Source organism: Myripristis murdjan, chromosome 24, assembly GCF_902150065.1.
Source record: "Myripristis murdjan chromosome 24, fMyrMur1.1, whole genome shotgun sequence".
Classification (NCBI taxonomy): Eukaryota; Metazoa; Chordata; class Actinopteri; order Holocentriformes; family Holocentridae; genus Myripristis; species Myripristis murdjan.
In genome coordinates, this window is record NC_044003.1 from 13,145,544 (window position 1) to 13,166,644 (window position 21,101).

General features: G+C 42.1%; 1 protein-coding gene across 1 annotated transcript in view; it reads left to right on the top strand.

Moving 5' to 3' along the window:
* Positions 1 to 3,860: 3,860 nt before the first annotated feature.
* usta (uronyl 2-sulfotransferase a) overlaps positions 3,861 to 21,101 on the top strand; it is a 66,244-nt gene continuing 49,003 nt past the window's right edge. The window contains exon 1 of the mRNA XM_030047948.1: positions 3,861 to 4,391. Within this exon, the coding sequence (XP_029903808.1) occupies positions 4,160 to 4,391 (232 nt within the window). The 5' untranslated portion in view covers positions 3,861 to 4,159. The remainder of the gene's footprint in view (positions 4,392 to 21,101) is intronic.

The following is a 21,101-nucleotide window of genomic DNA, read 5'->3' on the forward strand; positions in this document are numbered from 1 at the left end:
TACTGACCTTCTGGTCATCTCTGTCCACTCACTCACTCACACACACACACACACACACACACACACACACACACACACACAGGAAAGAGAGGGTGTGGACGTGTGCTGCTGGCTCCTTTCATCATTGTGGTTCTCTGCTTCATTGTACTTTGGCTTGCTGATAGCTTCCTTAATTACATTTTATAATTAAAGATGAAAAAGTGTTGATGTACAATAAAAGGAATAATATTAACCACACTTGATTTGATTAAAATTCCCCAGTCAAACATATTATTATCCTACTGCTAGGTATAAGAATAAACAGAAAAGTATAAGAATGAACATATTAATTTTCTAGGTTTGATCAGAAGGGGGGAAAAAAAATACTCTGTGACCCTGTTGACATCTGTATTTCTGAACAACAAACTGTTGTGCTTTGTGAAAGGTTTGGCAGGCAAGATGCTCCAAGGCCAAGGAGCTTATAATGCATTCTGTTTTGTTGTGTCTGGTTTGTGATGCCTGATTTAGAAAACTGTACACATCTGGTCAGGGCCAAGCCAGCCACTTTCACAGCGGCTTCATGCTGCAGGTCAATTGCCTTTCTGGCTCCGGTTGTGATACAGCTGTTGTCAATGGAAGGTGGCTAGCAGGGGTTCCTACTGTACTAAATTCTACGATAAATGTCAAAAAGCTGAAAAATAAATAAGAAGCGCAAATAGATGCATTAGAACATGAACACCCTTTGATAAGATTTTTTTTTAAGGAGCTCCATCTGAGGATATTTTTGTGGTAGGTGCGGAAATAACAATAGGGACACCAGCAATTCAAAGGGAGAAATAAAAGTGAAACAAACTATTCTCAAGGGCCTTTTGTGGTCCCAGGACCCCACTTTGGGAACCAGTGAGCAAGAGTAGCAGTGCAAGAGTCAGTCAATGAAACACTTGAATGTGACATTTGATTTTCATTCAGATTTCCCCTTATGTAGCTACAAAGCTTCCATAAATTGTGAGATAAGATACATATTCTGTATCTGCTGGTTGCAACACGTCATTGAAGCTACATTACACTTGTATTGAGTGGAATATTCAAAAAGATGTAATTTCTGTCTGGACTGCACCAAATCATCAAACATCTAGATGTGTTCATGTGTGCTTCTTTTTATACACATGTCCCTGATATTCAGCATGACATTTTTGGTATCTCTGAAAACGCTGGGATCGACACTGGAATTTAAAATAAATGTATGTGGGTTTGAACAGCCGAGCTTTGTTCCAACTGTGCATTTGTAATATCGAACCCACCAACAAGACTGGCAGGGTCTTTTGTCCTGTATGTGAGGGCAGGTGTTTGGTGTTATTCTGAGGAGAAACACACGCAAAGCACACACACACACACACACACACACACACAGACACACACACATACACAGACACACACACAACTGGACAAGCATTTCCTCCAGGAAGCACGAGACTGCTGCCTGCTTAGTGTGTCTCCTTTCGCTGGCTGGCAACCTCTGAAAAAAAAAAAGAGCTGTTGTAGAATAATCTCCTTCCTCCACAAGGCTGTAATGAGGAGTTAGCTTCCAGTTCACGACTCTCTCACTTTCACAGATGTAATTGCTCATCCAATTTAAAATATCTCAGGAGGAAAGGACGAGGCTTTATTGCAACCTCAGCTCACTTCCGATTATTCTGGTGCACATTTTTCCGCAGGGTTATAGTTTCTGCAGGGCAGTTTTTTTTTTGACTAGGTATATTTTTACCACCTGAAGAGAGAATTCCCTAAAATTCTGCTGGGTAATCACGATATTTCACAGCAAAATCTTTTTGGTTTTGTTGAGCATTCCTCTACTGAACCTCGGCTCAGTTTCTAACATGCCTAGTTAGCCATTGTTTCTCATTATAAGTGGGTCACAGCATGCATTCAAAGATCATAAGCCTCCAGCAATTAGGAAATCCCCAGTTCATAATCATAACAGGGGCATAAGAGTCATAATTCCTCACTGATTCCATATTAATTCCTCAAAATCCACCGATATGTTGAAACACCATACTTTCATATCATATGTTGAAGATAATACGATAGTTTATTGATTCTTAAAGGGAATTTTGCTTCAGGGATGGAGCTGGTAGGGATTCTTCGTCTTGTACACTGACACTTACTGTCACTGAGGCTTAAACTTGGGTTGAGTGGCAGTGCTCTACTCACTATGCAACCCTGCAACCCTCCATACTGCCCCTGTTACTTGAATCTGCTGAGAAAAGGTCCTGCAGACACACTGCATGCTAAATCTTTGTAAAATTCCACAATCAACAAACTTTGGGGGTTTTAAGTTGAATTACAATAAAACAACATGAATAACTGTAATTGATTCAGTATCTGAAACCTGCATCAGACACAACCAAGTTTGCATTGTATGTTAAACCTCACATGATAATTAAATGCCTCAAGAATAAAATGTAACATACGGTATTGCGAGACATACCGTGGTTTAACTTCAGGGCCAAATTGGATTACATCATGATGATTTATTTATGGGGGTTTTAGTAAGAGCAACACCCCATTCACTATAGCCATGCTGACATCCAGATTTCTGTATAATGAACTCCTGTCCCTCACAATAGACTGAGCAGGCAAGGGTATCAGCTTACTATGCATTTTGTCTGCTGCGCCTAGTTTGCAATGTACTGCATTACTCACAATACATTTACCTGAGAAAGGACCTGGGCAGTGGGCCCTCAACAGTTTTATTCTGTGGCAAAGGCGCACAACACAATTGCCATTATTACGTTTCATCTTCCAGGCTGAACTGTTTCTTGCAGCCACTGTGGCTTTGATGACTAACTGAAAGTAAATTAGCCATGTAGCCTTTTGGTGAGTTAGTCACTGTACTGAGTGACTGCTGTAACATAAGTACAAGTCGACACTAATGATAGGGCCGGTCATGCTGTGGGAAGATATATAGTCCTTACAGCTGGCCTGAGGAGAAAGAGAAAGTTTAAAGGACACACATGCAGCTGACATCTACACTCAACCTAAAGCAAGGAGAGCACGGCATGCTCCCTTCTATAAAAAAAAAAAAAAAAAAAATTGACAGAGAGCACAAAGCTGTATAAAAACATTATGTTCCCATATGGTGCTCCATAATGACTTGCAGTGACCTTATTGCACTTTAAGGTCGAGATTTTGAAACATTTTCATGACACCCAAGTTGACTTCATTAAGCCACAGACCCTCATTTGTAATGATGTTGCCCTATGGACACTGATATTATTAAAAATATATTGGCTTGTGTTAAGTATCAAATTGATTAGATGTCGTTCGTCAACACTGACAAATGGATTCCAAGTGATAAGAGCTTTTTAACAGAATGTTAAAATAATCATATGTTCATTTTTCTTGTAACAGTGTATAGTGCATTAATGGAAATTAAACTATTTCTCCTTTTGCTGAGGGTCCCCTGGAAGCCAGTTTAAGACTGCCAGTCCCAGACTCCGCTTTGAAAACCCCTGTGTTAAGATATTTCTGCCCCTAATTCCATAATTATAGTCCTGTAGTATTGCTAAATTTTCTTATGGGTCAGTGTAGTTTTCTCTTTTTCATAAGGACATAAGGCTGTCACCCTGTCAGACTTGACTGCAATACAAACGAGCTGGAAACTGGCTGCTGACTGCTACCTCCTCTCCCCAAGACCTATTCTCACTCTAGTGCCTACTTAACACTAGGCTGTCTTTGATTCTCGTTTCAATGAACAGAGAAGGGAAATATTGTGAACCTCCCCTTCTGCCTTGCGAGCCCCGCTCTCTGCCTGAACGCTGGGTGACGCTGTTTGACGCGCTGCAACTCTTTCCCTAAATCCTATGTATGAGGTGGAAGTTTTTCGTTCCTCTACGCTCAGTAATCTGACACCCAAAAGACTCTCTGCAGAAGGATGGACCCTTAACTCCGCTGGAAGGACGGAAGGAAGAAACAGTCGAACAACGAGCTCAGACGAGAGGGACCGAGCAGAGGCGAAACGCTGTGCGCAAAAAACAACCCGTGGCTGCGGCGGCGGAGGAGAGCCGAGTGCCTGCGCGTCTCCAAATAAGTGGCTGTCCGTCTCAAATGATCTCAAAGCGAAAAGTTTCACTTTCCACAGGCGGATGGGTGACTTTCCACGGCGCTTTGTGAGGAGGAGATGATGAAGAATTTCAGCAGCAGTCCCCTTCACAGCAACAACCAGACTCCCAACCACATTAGAGAGCGCAACAACAAAAAGTACAGCTTACTCTCTGCTATTCCGTTGCGACTTTCTCTGCGAGGTTATGGTTTCTGCATGGCTACGCTGTTCCTCTTCTGTTTCGGTTCCCTTTTTTACCAGCTGAACGGAGGACCCCCTAAAATCCTGCTGGACATCCGACAGTATCTCGGTAAGAACTTTTCATTTTCCTTTGCTGGTTACAGCGCGTCGCGCAACAGCATCTGAGTGAATATTAATAAATAAAAATTGCCCTGCCCAGACGACCTGCCTTTGTGGGGACGTGTAAAGGCAAGTTTATCCAAATGCATAGGGAATTAACGAGGGTACTACCTCCCATTCACCACTGGGCAAATGACTTTTTTATGCAACCTACCGGGGGCGACTGCGTCTCAGCGACCCCATTCACTACCAAATTAGTTTTTTTCATGATGTGCCATTGATTATTCCCAGCCACAAAACGGCTTTAATGGCTCTACACTGTGCTACGACTGTCATGTAAGGTATACGTTTGTAAACGGACATTTGCATGCACACAGATGTCACCGATTTCTTTGATTGCTGTATTACTACGATCACAGACTGTGTCCCACCGCCCCCAGTTTTTAATTCAAATAATTCAGACCGTAAGTTGAAGGGAATGCGCTCCCCTGTGTAACATTTGGATATCAGTGCTGACTTGTCAGAGCAGGATTGGGATCTATTATGGTAACAGGAACTTAGCAACTGTACAGATTGGTAGTGTGTGTGTGGATGATGTATGACAGCTCGACTGTAGAGCCTGCTGGTGCGCTCCAGTCCGGTGCCACAGCGCTCATTACGCACGGCTGGCAGCGGTGGCACAAGGCTGATCTGGAGGTTGAATTTATGCTTATTTGCCAAAATAGAAATGTGAACTGTGACTTGTGTTTGAATGTGTATTATGTGCGTTTACCATATACATTCACATCCGTTTTGGAAAGCATCAGAACAGGGTGATAACGTCAAAGGGTTGGAGGACACCTATGATCAAAAGAGTCAGTCTTGCTTGGGAACACTCGGATCCCTCTGAAGGTGCCTCTGAGCTTTGGGAATAACTGTCTCAGGTTAATTCTGCATATGTCTTGACTGACTGTCTGTAAGAGAAGACCATTATCAAGAGCCAAAAAGGCTCTTGATATTTTTGAAATATCTAGGTACATTGTGTCTGCATGCCTGCAAATCTCCCTACAGTGTAGGTGTGTGTGAGGTCAGTCAGGTTATCATTGTTACACACATAAATATACACCGTATCAAATGTGGAGGTGATTTCCTGTCAACATGTTGTATCATGGCAGGAACATGTGCTGCAGCTGCAAGTTGTGTGTGTGTGTGTGTGTGTGTGTGTGTGTGTGTGCGCATAAAGTTGTTGAAAGGAGGTTGTGTTCTTACCTACTTCTTGGGGCCTTTATGACGTGATAAACATCTGGAACAGAATGAGAGTCACTCACTAAGTCGGCCACTAATCCCCTGGGTCAGATTGGTTTCCTGCAGATGCACACACACACACACACACAAAGACACACACACTTGCATGCACACACATGTGCCTGCACATAATGGATACACAATATTGAGATAAGGTCATTTAATGACTTTATTTTGCTGGATGTTGCAAAACCGGCATTCAGCTTTCTTCATTATTTCTTTTGCAACAAATGAAAAAATATGAAAGCTGTCTAGTCTGGAACACTTTGCCCCCCTGATGAAAATTTGTAGCCTCTTGTGATTTAGAAATTTCACTTTATTTTAGTTTAATTGCACAGCCCTGATGTGTTGCATGCTCAAACTGCCGGTCTCTGTTTCACTAATCAGTGCTCAGCTTCACAGAGGTGCTGTGCATCCTCAACCCCCCCAGTACACACACTCACACACACACACACACACACACACACACACACACACACACACACACACACGCACACACAGAGGGGGAGAAAGAGAGAGAGAGAGAGATGAAGAGAGAAAATGAGAGAGAGGGAAGCACATACTGGCTATCACACATGAGCTTCAGCCTCCGGCAGACAATTGATCATATAAGAAGGAGCAGTTGTGTGTTATTGTCATAGATAGACACACTGTCAGACACACACACACAAGCTACAGACCATGGCAGTTTATAATAGAGGAAGGTATGGAAGTTCATGCTGTTACCACAGACAGACACAAACACAAACAAACAAAAGCAAAAAGACACCCATCTTACTCTTCTAATCCTAACAGACAGAGACAAATGCATTATTTGCACCCTCATAATCTACCAGTACCCAGGCATGAGCCGGCTGTGAAGGCAACAGATCTCTCCATTAGAAGATGAATGGGTTTCCTGTCCCACCTGCAGGAGTGATCTTCACTGCAGCTCTGCCCAGAGACCCTGAGGGCCCAGGCCTTGTCAGACACTGACTCTTCTATAGTTTTAAGGCAGGGGGAGATCCTTATGTAACAGTGTAGCACCACCACCAGCGTCTGGATGAGAAATCACCTTCCATAAAGAAGGCAGGGGGGGATGCCTCCTCTCATAATGATGCTATGAGGCGAGGATGCAGAGTTTCATTCCAGAATGAGCTGTTTGAAAAATGTGACATCTGCTATGGCAAAATGACTGCCTCTAGGCCTGATTGAGTCGTCCATGGATTCCCAAGCCTTTAACTCACATGATACTAACATTTGAAAGGATATTGAGCGGTGAACATCAGGCCTTTAGAAATCCTCCACTCCATTGAGATCTGAGGTCAGACAGATGGGGCAGAGAATAGACGGACTCCAGAGAGAAAAGGAGAAGGAAAGACAGCACAGAGGAAGCAAGGCAGACCTCAGATGTGGTGGAGCAATTGCTTCTCCTTCTCCTTCTGAAGAAAGTTGTGTTCCTGAAGGAGAAAATTGAGGGATTGGAGGGAGGGGGGGAGAAAGGAAAGAAGGCAGAGAGCGTGAAGTGAAGAGGAATATTATGACTGTGATTTGGTGGAGAAATGGCCTCTGCTGCTCCTGACAGAAAGTTCAGAATAATGTTCTGTTTACCAAGAACTTCAAGCTCTCCCTCTGTCACCTCTCCTGTGAAAACTGTCAATTACAGGAGCCTCTCTCCTTGTCTGTCTCTGTTTTTCTTTCCCTCTCTGTCTCAGTGACACCGTGAAAGATAGATTAGTGGAGTCAGAGGCTGCAAGCGAACTCCAGCAAAGCAAAGTCGGGGAAACTCCCTAACCACCGAGCTGGAATACAGGCAAAAATAAGGAGAGATTTCTGCATTAAATAAGTACGCGTGTGACAGACAGGCTAGTAGCCCTTTATGAGAGTCTGCTGATCAACTGATTTATTTACCTTCAGCTGCCTTGTGTTACTTTTGGCTGCACAGTGCTGTGAAGAGGGTTCAGATTCCTGGTGGGGTTCAGCGTGCTGGTGTGCCTGTGGATGTGGGTGTGTACGGGTTAGTAGGTTGATTTTGCACGAGTGTGGGTTGTGTGTGTGTGTGTGTGTGTGTGTGTGGGTGTATTTCTCCCAGTCAGATGTACTGTAGGGGGAACAGAGCCTGTTTTGTTTGGACCGGCGGGGAGGTTGGTGTTTGAGGGTGTCACTCAGCATATAGCTGCAGTAACTAGAACTGCTCGAACACACAGAGCTTCAGACCTGGATTTGGAGCCTGCTTTCCCCTCTGTTCCCTCTCATTAGCGCTTGCTCACACTCTCTGTCCCTCTTTCCCATTTTCTCTTGCACAGAGGCAGACCTACAAATTGATCCTGCTCTGTCTGTTTCAGTTACTTCTCTGAAACGCGCCAAAAGCAGCTCCGCTTGAGTGATGGGATTGTGTAGCAAGGTGTGTGTGCGTGTGTCTACATGTTTCAGTACATGTGCGACCGCCCAATCACACCTGTGTGTCTTTTTTTTTTAAATTTTACTTGGCCCGTGCTGAGAGGCCTCTGAAACCGTACTTCCCCACAGAGAGACAGTAAATCTGTCTGTGGAAGCTAATACAGACAAAATTCATTTTTAAGGAAGGTGTGCGGCTCGTTTCAACAGGACAGGCCACCGTGAATGTTCACGCCGCCAGGGGAAACACCGTGCGCTGCCGCGGCTGTGTTGAATGTCGGTTTAGTTGTGATTTATATTATATGTTCCCTTGTGAGGTTGGCCAACCGTCAAAAATCCTCTGTAGAAGGTGAATGTCAAACAACTGTCCAAGAAAAAAAAAAAGAAGGAAGAAATATGAAAGGATTTACAGTTGGCTGGTTCCTGCCAGAGGTAGATGCAATGAAGCCAGTGTTTGAACAGTATCCTGCTCACTCTCCACACACACACACACACTATAATTCAGTGAAGTCACATTTCAGTTTCTATTTGACTCTCAGTATTGTCATTTTGTCAGGGAAAGTGAATTTGCTGATGGGAAAATGAGTTTCACTGTACTTTGATAGCGTCTGGCATCCTCTCACCACTTTTTCGAGGTGAGAGAGTGAGACGAAAAAAAGAGATCATTCAACTGTTTCTCTCTCTCTTTATTTCCGCCAAACCCTCCCACTCTTCCAGAAGCGATGCAGGATTAGCCAGCATATGTATACAGCGCATTGAACCTTTAGACATCTGCATGAAGATAATGGACTTTTAAGTACCCTTAAACACACAGGTCTCTCTCTGTGTTTGTGTATGTGTGCAGCTGTGTCCGTGTTTGTGTGTGTGTTTGTGGGTGGAAAGGGGGCAGAGGTGTGAGTGTGTATGAAAGTGTGTGTGTTAAAGTTCCCCATGCCACTGCCATAAATCATAAATGCTGAAAAAAAAAAAAAAAAAAAAAAACTCTGAGTAACTGTCAGTCTCTCACTCTCAGTCTCTCACTAAGCACCCGCTATGTTTCTCAAAAGCACTCTGTGACCTTGAAATACACACAGAAGCATACACAAATGCACACACATAAACTTGTAGTTGCCAAACTGGCCAGCGCTGTGTATGAAATGCAGACTGCAAGGCGGTATTAGGGATTAGATAGGTATGCATGGACGACGAAACAAGTTGAGGATCTCTCCCTCTCGCTCCTCCCTCCAGTTTTCTTCTTTACCCCATCGCTGGCCAGGAAGTGGGTGAAAGAAAAGTATTTAGGTGGATTCATATAAAGTTTTGTTTGGCTGTCAACCTGCTGGTATGACTAGTGGTACCAGTAAACTTTTACACATGTATTTATGGGAGAGAGAGAGAGAAAGAGATAGAGAGAAAGGGAGAGAGGATGGGGAAAGAAGTGATGGAAAGAGGCCTGCTACACAGAGAGCAGGGAAAACATGCAAACATCCAGCACCACATGGACAGTGAAAACACTGCATGTGTCAGCCATACACAAACATGACGGCCATGCAGGCCTCTGATTACATGAACACAGAGCTACGCTTGCATGTCATACTTTGCTCGCAACAAGAGTTTGAACCAGCACTGAATTGCATGCAGAGACCGAAATAATCTCTGAACATAAACACAGAAACATTCTAAATTTACCACACATTCTGCACAGTCAAGAGAACATGTCGCAGAAGTTTTCATACTTTTTCATATTCTGACTTTCATTAAGCTGCAGAGCCCCATTTGTAGTGATTTTCCCCTTATGAACCCTGATATGAGACAAGAACACTGTATGTTTTGGTTTGCAAAAGTATTATTTAGATGTCATACATATAAAATTCTAGGTATCATAACAACTTCCTGTGAATTAAATTACATTTAAATTGAAACTATTCCTCATTTTTGCTGAGGACTTCCTTAAAGCCCCCCAAGGACCCCTGGGGGTCCCAGGATCCTACTTTGAAAGCCACTGACTTAGAGGCATCTTCCTGATGTTTGCACATTATCTCCATCATATAAATTCTTGCTGTATATATTTGACAGCCCCTAGACACTATATTCACATGCATTTTTGTAAAATGTTTGTTAAAGCTTATTGAACATGCTGTTTTTCAGTATTGCCATCAGCTAGTTTGGACACCTGTGAACTAACCAGTGCAGCTACAGTCCTCTACTGTTTACCACTGTGCAACTCAGTGGGGGTGGCATGTTTTGCTCAAGGGCACTTCCACGGTAGTTACTGAGGGAGAGAGGAAAAGCTGTTACTCAATCACTCTCCCCACCCATATTTTCCCTCTAAGTCCACAGATTTAAGGTCACTGGTTCAAACTGTCAGACTGACTAATTCATAAATTTTTTAAACTCAAGGCTACTGCAGCCACATTTTTAATTTTTTTTTTTTTTTTTATTATGTGATTGAAACACAAAACATGCTCACCCACATATTTTCAACTCACGGACATACTGAAGAAATGGTACGCAAAAACGACACACATGCAACAGGCTTTGTTGAGCCAGTCAGTCATGTAAGTGTGATTTTTGGCACACACCCGCGTGTTCATTCACACGTAGAGTGCACAAGCAAGCTCACTTCCTGGTAACGGATATTAAGAATACCCCCTTTATTGCATTCTACATTTTGTTCGTCAAAATGACAGATTTAAATATGCTAACTCTCAGACCAAGTGACAGAGTTTAAGCTTTGGGCCAATTTGCCAAGGTTTCACATACATGGAAGTCAGGCTGGTGTTAGTCATGGTGTCATTCAACCTTTTGAAATGCCAGTTTGGGTACCAGTGTGCTTCTGGGATGAGGTTTCTCACCTGGAAAAATACCACCGCTAGTGTCCCATCTAATCCCTACATTCCTCAGTTATTCATACAGTGCTTGAGTAGCAGCGGCAGAGCGAACTGCAGATGCAAAATAGTGTTAAATAGTGATGGATTCTGCCTCAACAGAATGCTACATTTTTGGGCCAAAAGTAAAATGGATGATATTAAACCTTACAAGACTTGTGGAGGTGAAGGTAAGACAGCTTGGCCAGCTCCCTCTATATTCTTTCCATCCATGTTAGTGCTTGTGTAGGTGTTGAGGAAAAATAAGCATTACCTCCGACAGACCCAAAACAACACGTAACTGGTGTCACTTCCAACCTAAATGCCAAAACAATCACTCGGTTCGTAATTTCCTCCGGGTTGGGAAAACAAACGGCCCTGTCTACCGTGCGGAGGCGAACTGCTCCCTGTTTGTTTACCTGTTTTCTAACATGCATGCCAGCTTGTTAATTGGGTTTAGGGGTCAATAAAGGGATAATAGTTTTCACATGAATGGAAACTGGGGAAGGCAAGTGTCATGATGCTCTAATTTTAACATGATTTAAACCACCTGCTCTACAACAAATAGATCTTAAAATAGAATAGATAGTGTAGTTGAGAAACAAAGTAGTGTCATATTGGTTGTTTTATTACTTTATTTACTCATTATAAGCTAATCTTATAAGCATTAGGTAATGTTCTATGCATGCCTTGAATGAGCAGAAATCAACATATTTTGCTTTACATTAGCTATAATAATGATAATGTTGATTTTTTTTCTCCGTGCCCTCCTACTTTTCTCATTATTACCGCAATCGTTGGAAAAATTGTTCCGTGTCGACCCACGATTAGATAATGGGCACAATTAGCGTCACCAATTAACATCTCCATGCCTGAGAGATTCCCGTTTCTTTCTCCAGAGAGACGGGAAAACACTAAAATAACACAGTGTAATTATCCCCCATTACTGCATTTGTTTTCACCGCTCACAAAGGGAGCAGATGTTAAAAAAAAAAAAAAAAAAAAGACCAGCATGGCAGTGCTGTTAACTGCAACCGCTGTTTAATTCTTGTTGAGCAATGGTGGTTGGAACCCAGGAGAAATCCTAGATGAAATTGTGGGCAGTGACTTGTGACTTGACTTGTGCCACGCTCTCAACTGACTGTACTTTTGGGTGGCAAACCATGAAAGGATGATCTTAAATGGAAATAGAGCAATGCATGGTTGCAGAGGAAGACATATACTAATGCATAAGGATATGTCCAATTAAATGCACAAGTCCTTGATAGTGTTGCATGTGTAGTTTTTTATGTTCTTAGAGAAGTCTTTCTTGGCTGAGGTATGAGTTTCCTTTGCAGTGATGAGTACTAGACATGGTATTTTGTATCCTACCAGACACAAAGTCTGAAAAGACTTAGCCTAAATTGAAAAAAGAAAAAGTTGAGAAAGTTTTTTTTTGACAGCTCTGACTACTAGATCACAAGCCACAGATATGGCGCTTCTTTCTTTCTTTCATTCTTTCTCTCATAAATGAAAAAAACTGCATGCATGGTGGCAATGAAAGGCCCCCATCTCCTCTAATCAGAATCTGAAAAAAGTTGTTCCTAAAACTTTTATAGCCCAACTTGATCATGTAGAATGAGGAAGCCTCACGCAGTCCTGAACACCATTAAAATTGGCATCTACTTTTTTTTTTTTTTTTTGCAGCCTTTTATACTCCTTGTAGTAAAGCATACAGTATACTTTAGTGCAGATGAGGGTGTGGGATGTCTTTAGGGACTCCAAATGTGTGCTGTGTTTTAAAGTGTTGCCAAGACACTGATGATGGCTGCTTGCACTGGCTTTTATGTCAGTGCCGGTGGCGGTGGGTGAATGGGTGGGTGGCAAGGGGCCCGCAGATGCTGTGTGGTACCCTGATGGTAGTAACAAGGGGATTACGTACATCCCATAATTTGAAAAATCTGTGCCAGGATAAATAGAGGCTCTAAATGAAAAATAGGTGTCCACACACAACATCTAAATGTCAATGCCCTGCTTTAATCATCTTTTTTTTTATGTTGGGCCCTGCCTGATGATGCCTCAGATTGATGAGACTTCTAATCAGAATCCACATCCTTTGATCACAAAATTAGATGGAAGCCAGAGAAATTGCAGCTTGCAACACAAACAGGACTTTCGGATCTGCTGCGTCTTGCTGAATTCCTCATATCTCTGAGCTCTGGTGTCGTTAGGCTATTGGGGAAGCTTGTTTGTTTCCTTTGGCAAGTGTTAAAGCGCCCGGCATTCCTCTGTTTATTGCCACAAAATGGCCACAACGTGTTGAGCACTTGTTTCCTTCCCATAGGCCACATATCCTACACTGGTCATCAAACAGTAGCTCTGTATGCCAAGCCATTATATTCCAGTTTGGTTCAACAGTGGATTGCAAATTTTTCCTCACTGGTGAGGGTGGTGCTGATTTTTTTTTAACGCATTGCCAGAAACCAAGTAATTGGTTGTTATGGGGCTTGTTAAGAAGAAACATGTTGCCTGGTGGTCAGCTCCATACCTTGTTCAAGGGTCTCTGCCTATCTTTATTCTGAGGGATTTCACCACAACCCTGCCTGCTACCCTCATTTAATAGCTATGAAAAAATATATAGTAGTCTAAAATAGCAGCCTTAAATATACAGCAGGGCAGATAGTGTGGCGATGCCCAGCCCATGTCATTAAAACCACTACTTGCTAGTTTGGGGAAATGTATCGCTGTGCACTTTAAAGTTTTATTTAGCCTATGCCCTCCGAGCTCAGCTGTGTTAGATTTGAGAGAGCTTGTTTTCCAGAACCAGTGGCCATCTGCAACGGTTATTTTTCTGAGTATACATGTCAGAAGTCTTTTAGCTGCTTATTGCACTTTCGGACAGCTGATAACTCTCCGTCAACGCTGTTACCAACTGTGAGGATGCTGCTACACTGGACAGCTCTTGGGCATGATCAGATACTTTATGTCCGGCCTTTTATTATACAGCATGTATTGTGTGCACTATTTGTGAGGTCTTGTCACAGAGTGCAGTGTGTTTCACGATTGCACTAACAACATTTCAAGCCAAGAGCGCTTCATCACATCATGTGTATTACATGTATCATTCCTGTGTTGTGCAGCTATCTAGTAATATGACAACACTGATTAACTAGGTCAAACTCCACATGCAACTGTTGTACCTTGTGAATTAGAACACAGTCTGTTTTTGATATATTTTGTGAATGAGCTGAAATGTTTCGTTTGATCATAAAATGACTTAAATTAGACCTGTAACCTTCTCACGCTGCTCATTGTGGTTGTGTTGTTAACCCCACCTGTCTGTGGCCTACTGTTGTTCTGGGTATCTATTCTGGTTACCTGCCTTCCCACCAGCTGTCAGCTACCACAGAATAATATGCAATGGTTTGGGGATCATTTTATAAACCTTTTGAACGAGTCTTACCATTTCAAGTGTGATGAAATCCACACCAACAGATCAGGCTTACATCTTTTTGCCTTAAATATGGATTTATCCCAGAATTCCTGCAACTCTTCTGCTGTAAGATGCCAGTCTAATTTATCTCTTTTTCTGTTATTTTGATAATGCACTAAAACATTTTGCTGCTTTTAACAAAGCACTTACAAGTGACATTGCCCTCGTTTTTCCATATTCCATTACTAAATATTAATGAACCAATTATAACACTCCACTCCAGAAATACATTTCCACTCTCCAAAGTTAAACCTCATGGTGTTTAATACCAGTCTCATAGATTTGCACATACAAAGCCCTAAGATTTTCAAAGGGGGCACTATTGATTTGGCTCACGTACTTGAGCCTCAAACCCATTTGATTTCAAAATAAGGTGCACAGTTGGACACTGCACCTTAATGTGAGGAGACATTGATATTGCCAGTGTGTTGCCTACTTCTCCTCACATCTGAACTGTCAGTCATGGAGATTTAAACTTACACCAGCTGTTGCTTATTACTGATAAATTGAAGGATCTGTGCTGTAATTAAGATATCATAGTTTATCATGCAGCCAACCCAACCTAAGAGCATAAATCAATAAAAGTCCTCCTTGGTTGATATTATACTGACCAACAGACCACATAACTACCTTACCACTGTTATTTTCACTAATGACCTCAGTGGTCACTGCTCTATGCGTGCATTAGAAAAAACAAAAGTAGCAAAATGTAACCCTCATGCAATTACTAGATGGAATTTTAATGTGACAGCGACTGTTTAAATGATTTAGTCATTTTTATTGTTTTGAATTGCTGCTTTTATTGTCCTATATTTCATTACAGTGTGATGTTGTATTTCTTGATTCTTTTTCTTTCTTTTGTGGGTACTCATCAAAATCTGTCCACAATATGTCTCCAAGGTTTAATGAAAGAATGAATGAATTTTAATGCAAATGCTTTTGCCTGAGGTTGCCTGAGGTTTTATACCGTTCTGAAGTGGAGTGATCTAGCATTTGAACATTCTTACATTTGTTTCTATCAATGTGTCACACTAACATGCTCTGTTTGAAAGGCCTAGAATTAACAATACAGTAGATCTAATCCCTTGCTTTCCTTTTATCTGAGCAAAGCCATTCAAGGAATTGATCAGGCATGGGCTAAAGCCCAAAACACTAAATTACTTAGCAATTGGTTGATTTTCCAGCGACTCAGGAATAAGTGTTACAAGGAAAGAAAGCTACATCTTCACACAATTACAGCACCTGTTCCTTTCCCTTCCCCTCCTTGGCAGATACTGTTCACTGGTTAGGGTACACTGGTCACTGGCAAAGGAGAGAATGAAGATGTGTTCAGTCTCCACCTTATCTCACCAAGCTCTTTGTTTGAGAATCTGTTACACGGTGATAGCAATCGAGACTATTTACTGCTCTCTCTTAAATGTCTCTTCCACAACTAGACCTGTGCCTGCAGTAGTTCTGTTTGAAAACATTTGGGACATTCAGAAACATTTGGATTTTAATTTGTAATCTTTTTACGCCCAATTATTGTATTTAATTCTTTGAATGAATGAAGAAAAAGAGATAAAAAAAAATAGATATTGCTGCCTTTTCCCTTGCCCTGCTGAAGACAGCCTTCTGTAGGAGTGTGAAAAAGATCTGAGATAAATAATATTTATTATCATTAAACTTTAGCTCTTGGTCTCAAATCCGTCCTCATTCCTTCATGTCTCCAAGAGTAGCAAGTGGACTTTTCCATTTGTAGAACCAACCTAAACAAACTGGGGAGATAATCTCAACAGGTGTGAAATGTTATTTTGCCTGAGATCAAGGCTGAGACCTGAGGGTGGTGTCAAGTGTGGCTTTGCAAAGACATCACAGCGGTCTTTTGGAGAAGCGATACTTCCCTAAACATAGTGATTTTCATTTTCCATCGCCTCCTGGTTTTGTGATCACGAGGATCTTTCATTTTAAACATACATGTACGTGTGCTCCAAATGCTTGAGCACTAAAACATAAAATTTTATGGACACCGTGCGTGTGTATGTGCGTGCATGTCCATGTGTGTGGAAACACGGGATTAGATGCATTGACAGGATCCAAGTCAGTCCCCAATGAAACATAGCTGGACTCAGATTAAGGAAACGCCATCACAGAGCAATTATGCAACATTTCCATGAGGGCTCAGGAATACTGGGAAACACACACGTACGCACATGTACACACACATACGTACAGCTGCTTGTCAGCTTATGGAAAAGATTCAAACGTTTCATTGATAACATGCAACTCCTTCAATAAATACTCTTTACATTCCGTTGTTATATCGTTGAGTTACTGAATTTTTCCTCTGTTTAGTCTAAGTTCTGCTCTCTGTTATATACTCTTACATTTTATGTATTTTATACGGGACGCTCACACATGAGCGAGAAGAATGCATTTATTTTTGTTTAGGAGATGATAGTTTTTACAGAGCCACTCCGTATCGCTGTAGGCCAATCTAAATAAAGAGTAAGGCTGGAGAAATGTCCAGCGACTCCTCCCATCCCACCCCACCTCCGAACACAGTCTTACATAACAGCCCTTTATTTCTGCTTGTCACTAAGAAACCCATAACTCTATGACTGAGGTAACGGCCTCAAGTTGACAAGCCCCCTTAAAAATGACAACCAAACGCCCTGGCATGGACACCCATGAGCTGTCTCTGGGGGAGCACAGCTGAGTGATATATTATGACATTACATTTTCTAATCTGCTGACACCAGAGACCACTCAGTACGTTAAAGCTTACATGATCTGGATAGGAATAGATGAGAAGTGTGTATGTGCACTGCAGGATCACAATAAAATAGATCAAACGTACCTAGTGGAGCTTTTTGCCAAGATATGGATAGAGCTAGATTTAATATCTCTGTAGTAATTCAGTAGCGTACCTGCTTCTTTTATAACAGGCATGTTGTACGTGGCCATAAGAGGAAATTCTGGGGAAAAAGGACTATGAATTTAGGGCCAAGATGTTAAATAATTTGTTTACATTTCCTAATTCCCCCCAAAAAAACAGAAAGACAAGTGAATTATAAGAACTTAATTTAACCAGTCATGCCTGTGTACTGACTCATTATTCTGACTCATTACTCTGTCAAAGCTGCACGGCTGCAGATTAGCCAGCAGTTAAAATCTGTATGTAAGCTGTCTTAATGATTTTTGTGGAGATTTTGTATGCTCAAACATGTTTGCATGACTGTTGCATTTGATTATGATTACTTTGAATTTTATTTATACAGGTTATCAGCGCAAACTTGAACGTTTGTTCGGTGTATGTGCTGATTGCCAGAAAGACTATAAATAAATGAATAATCAGTGGAGTTGTCGCTTTGAAAGGCCGAAAGAGATTTGGCTGAGGAAAGCCTAAGTCGGGTACGGCACTAATGTGATCCGTGACCTCGTTTTTACAGAAACTTTAATAAAGAAAATTTGATGGAAATCCATCCGTGTTTTTTGTAACCTTGAGCTTGAAGAGGCTGTCAGCTTTTACTGTCATTTAAATCCCACACTGCAGCAGAGGAAATGTCTTTATCAGTAACTCATATTTTAGACCGCTGATAGCATAGAGATCTGTGTGCTTATATTCAGGGTTGAGCTGTGGAGAATACCACACCAGACATCCTAATATTACTCAGCAGTGTAACCACAATAACAGACATAACAGTCCCTGGCGGAGTACCACAGCACAATGTGTAGCTATCACTGCAGAATAATGAAACATCATAGCTCTATCACTGCTTGTCCTGACAGATAGATGAGTGTATTGATAGTAGAAGGGGCCTGAGGATGACTCAAAGAGGATTTTTGAAATCTCCAGATGGAATGTGGTTCTTCCCCGTGGAAAGTAAACTTCACCTAGGCCAAATCTCACACCCCAGTCTGAAAATGCTCTCCTTCTGTGAAATGCACCTTTGTCTCGTAGCATTTCCCTCTCTCTCTGTCTCTCTCAGCCTCTTGCTCTCTCTCGGTCGGTCCCTGGCTCTCTCGCCTCTCCGTCTTGTGAAGCTATTGAAAGGAGTGCAGTGCACAGTGAGTCTGACAGTACACCCTTCCCTCCCTGCCAAAAAAACTTTTCAGCTAGGAAACCACATCCTGCAGTCACCAGTTACAGATATCAAATCCTTCAATATCTAAGGTTCTTTCTCCTTCATGTTTGTCCTCCAAACAACTTATCCTTCAGCTACTAAAACCTCAGCTTTGACGCATTTGTGCAGTCTTAAGCTGCAACCATAAGCCCATACAAACCCCCTTGGTCTACCAGATAAACCAAATTTTTCCAGATGTTTTGAAGAGACATCTGACATGCTGAGAGAGAAAGAGAGAGAGAGGGAGAGGGAGAGGGACAGAGAGAGTGTCCAAAGTTAACAGAGCCTTTATCCAACAAGACACAAATATCCTCCTTCCAAGAAGTTGTACTTTTCTAGTAGGTCATGGCTGAGGCTGAGTTTTGATTTTCAGCGGGGGATTGCCTCTGCTGAGAAATCAGGGGGCGTGGTCGGTGTTACCTGGTTGGAGATTGTGCACTGAAGGTTATATTGACTTATAATATGTGTGTGTGTGTGTGTGTGTGTGTGTGTGTGTGTGTGTGTGTGTGTGTGTGTGTGATTGAGCACATATCCACATAGAGTATGTCTGGACAGCATCTGTATTCTCCTATTTAAAAGAGCAGTTCACCCAAAATACTGAAATGTATATGTTTTCCTGCTTATCCCTCGTGCAGTTTATCTATGCTGTTAGTTGGTTAGGTTTCTAATCTATTGCAGTCTTCCCTGTCTCGCTTCTCCCCTCTAGTACAGTGGGGCTGGATGCATACGCTTTTGTGAAGCTCAAACCATTAAAAACTGAAATGTTCAAAACTCAACAATAGCTCTTTCCAAGAACAATGACATGGATACCTGACATAATCCACAGCCCACGGGGTGAAGAGTTTTGTTGGGAATTTTTCCTGCTGAAGAACACCACTAAACCCTATCTGTCTCGCCTGAATTTGTACTCTTTGGGAGCGGATGGATAGGGTTTGCCAGCTTCTTAAGCAGGAAATATTTCCCAACAGAACTCTAACCGCCCCTGAGGGCTGTGGGTACTGCCAGGTATCTATGTCATTGTTTTTGGAAAGATCTGTTGTTGTTAAGTTTTTCACAAGTAAATTTTTTGACAGTTTGAGCTCCACAAGGATATATTCCTGCAGCCTTATTGTAGGGAAGATAGCAGCGAACAGGAAATCTCGCCAAATCGCATAGAAACTATATGGATAGATCGGTTGCACTTAGGCAAGTGAGGAGAATAATTATATCTACCTGTATATGTATCCACACACTCAATGGCCACTTTATTAGGTCCACCTGTGCATTGTATTGCAGTTCAATGCAACAACTCTGCCATAAATTCTACCTTTTATAAAAGTTTATAATGTTCAGGTTTTGTTGACATTGCGGAGAATGTGTAAATTTAATTATGTGTTTATTATTGAGGATGTAGTTTATTTTATTGTTATTTTTTGGGGTGAACTGTCCCTTTAAATACCCATTGCATTCAAATTTGAACATTCCACCTCAATTACTCTGAGACTACTTAGAGACGTTCAGGAATGTAACAAGGAGATCTTCAGTGGTCATAATGGGCTAGAATTTCTCCAGCGTTTAACAAGGGGTCAAAGGTCATGTCAGGACCTAGGATGAACCCAGCTCAAGGTGAGCTGGGTAAATCTGCACTTCAGTGGCGATCCTTATGTGCACATTCACACTGACACATGCACACACACACACACACTGTTGCTATACCCCTTGAAAAGCCATCAGTTGTCTGGCCTGGTTCACTGGCCCAGATCCTGGTTGTGTTTCCACTGGGCCGGCCCAGAACAACCTGCCTGCCTCTTGGCCCCACTAACATCCACATGCTGGACCAGTTTGGTTTGAACTGGTCTGTGTCTGTGCCAGCTGGACTGGCCTTTTCCTGTAAATGCAGCCACCACTCTGCAGAAAGCTGTGCTAATTCATCAACACCAGTTCTCACCCCAAGATTGAGTTGAGGATTGTAAACACTCTGTTTTCACTGTCTTCCATTGTTTATCCTGCCTCTTTCACATCTCTGCCTTTCTCCCTCTCTCTCTTTTTCCATCATCGTCCATTCATTTGCTACACTCTTGCTCTCTTTCTACCTCTTCCTACAGAATATCTCTTTTCTCTCCTCATCCCACACCTTTTTCTCTCCTTCTTTTGTTTCCTCTGCTGGAAGTGAGTGGGAATGACTTCCACATAAATTCTTTCCTGAACAGGGAATAGCAGGAGAACAGATGTAGCCTGTGCTGTTCTTCACTGCAGCATACGTGTATTTTAAGAGCTTACACACTTACACACTTACACACACACACACACACACACACACACACACACATACGCAAACACTTGTGCCACAGGTTGGCTATGTGCTAGAGCCTGCTGGAAGTTTTTTTTTTTTTTTTTTTTTCTCTGCCAAATCACTACATGCAGTTCCATTACACACACAGTCACAGGACTACAAAACCACTGTCTCTCTAAGCTTTCCTGCATCCTCCTCCACCCACTTGTTTGCATGCCCACTTGTATGCATGTGTTATTGCTTGTGTATGGCACTTGTGTGTATGTGTGTGTGTGTGTGTCTGTGAGAGAGAGAGAGAGAGAGAGAGAGAGAGAGAAAGTGCTTGCATGCTCCTATATGTGCAAGTATGGTGTATGTCTGTGTC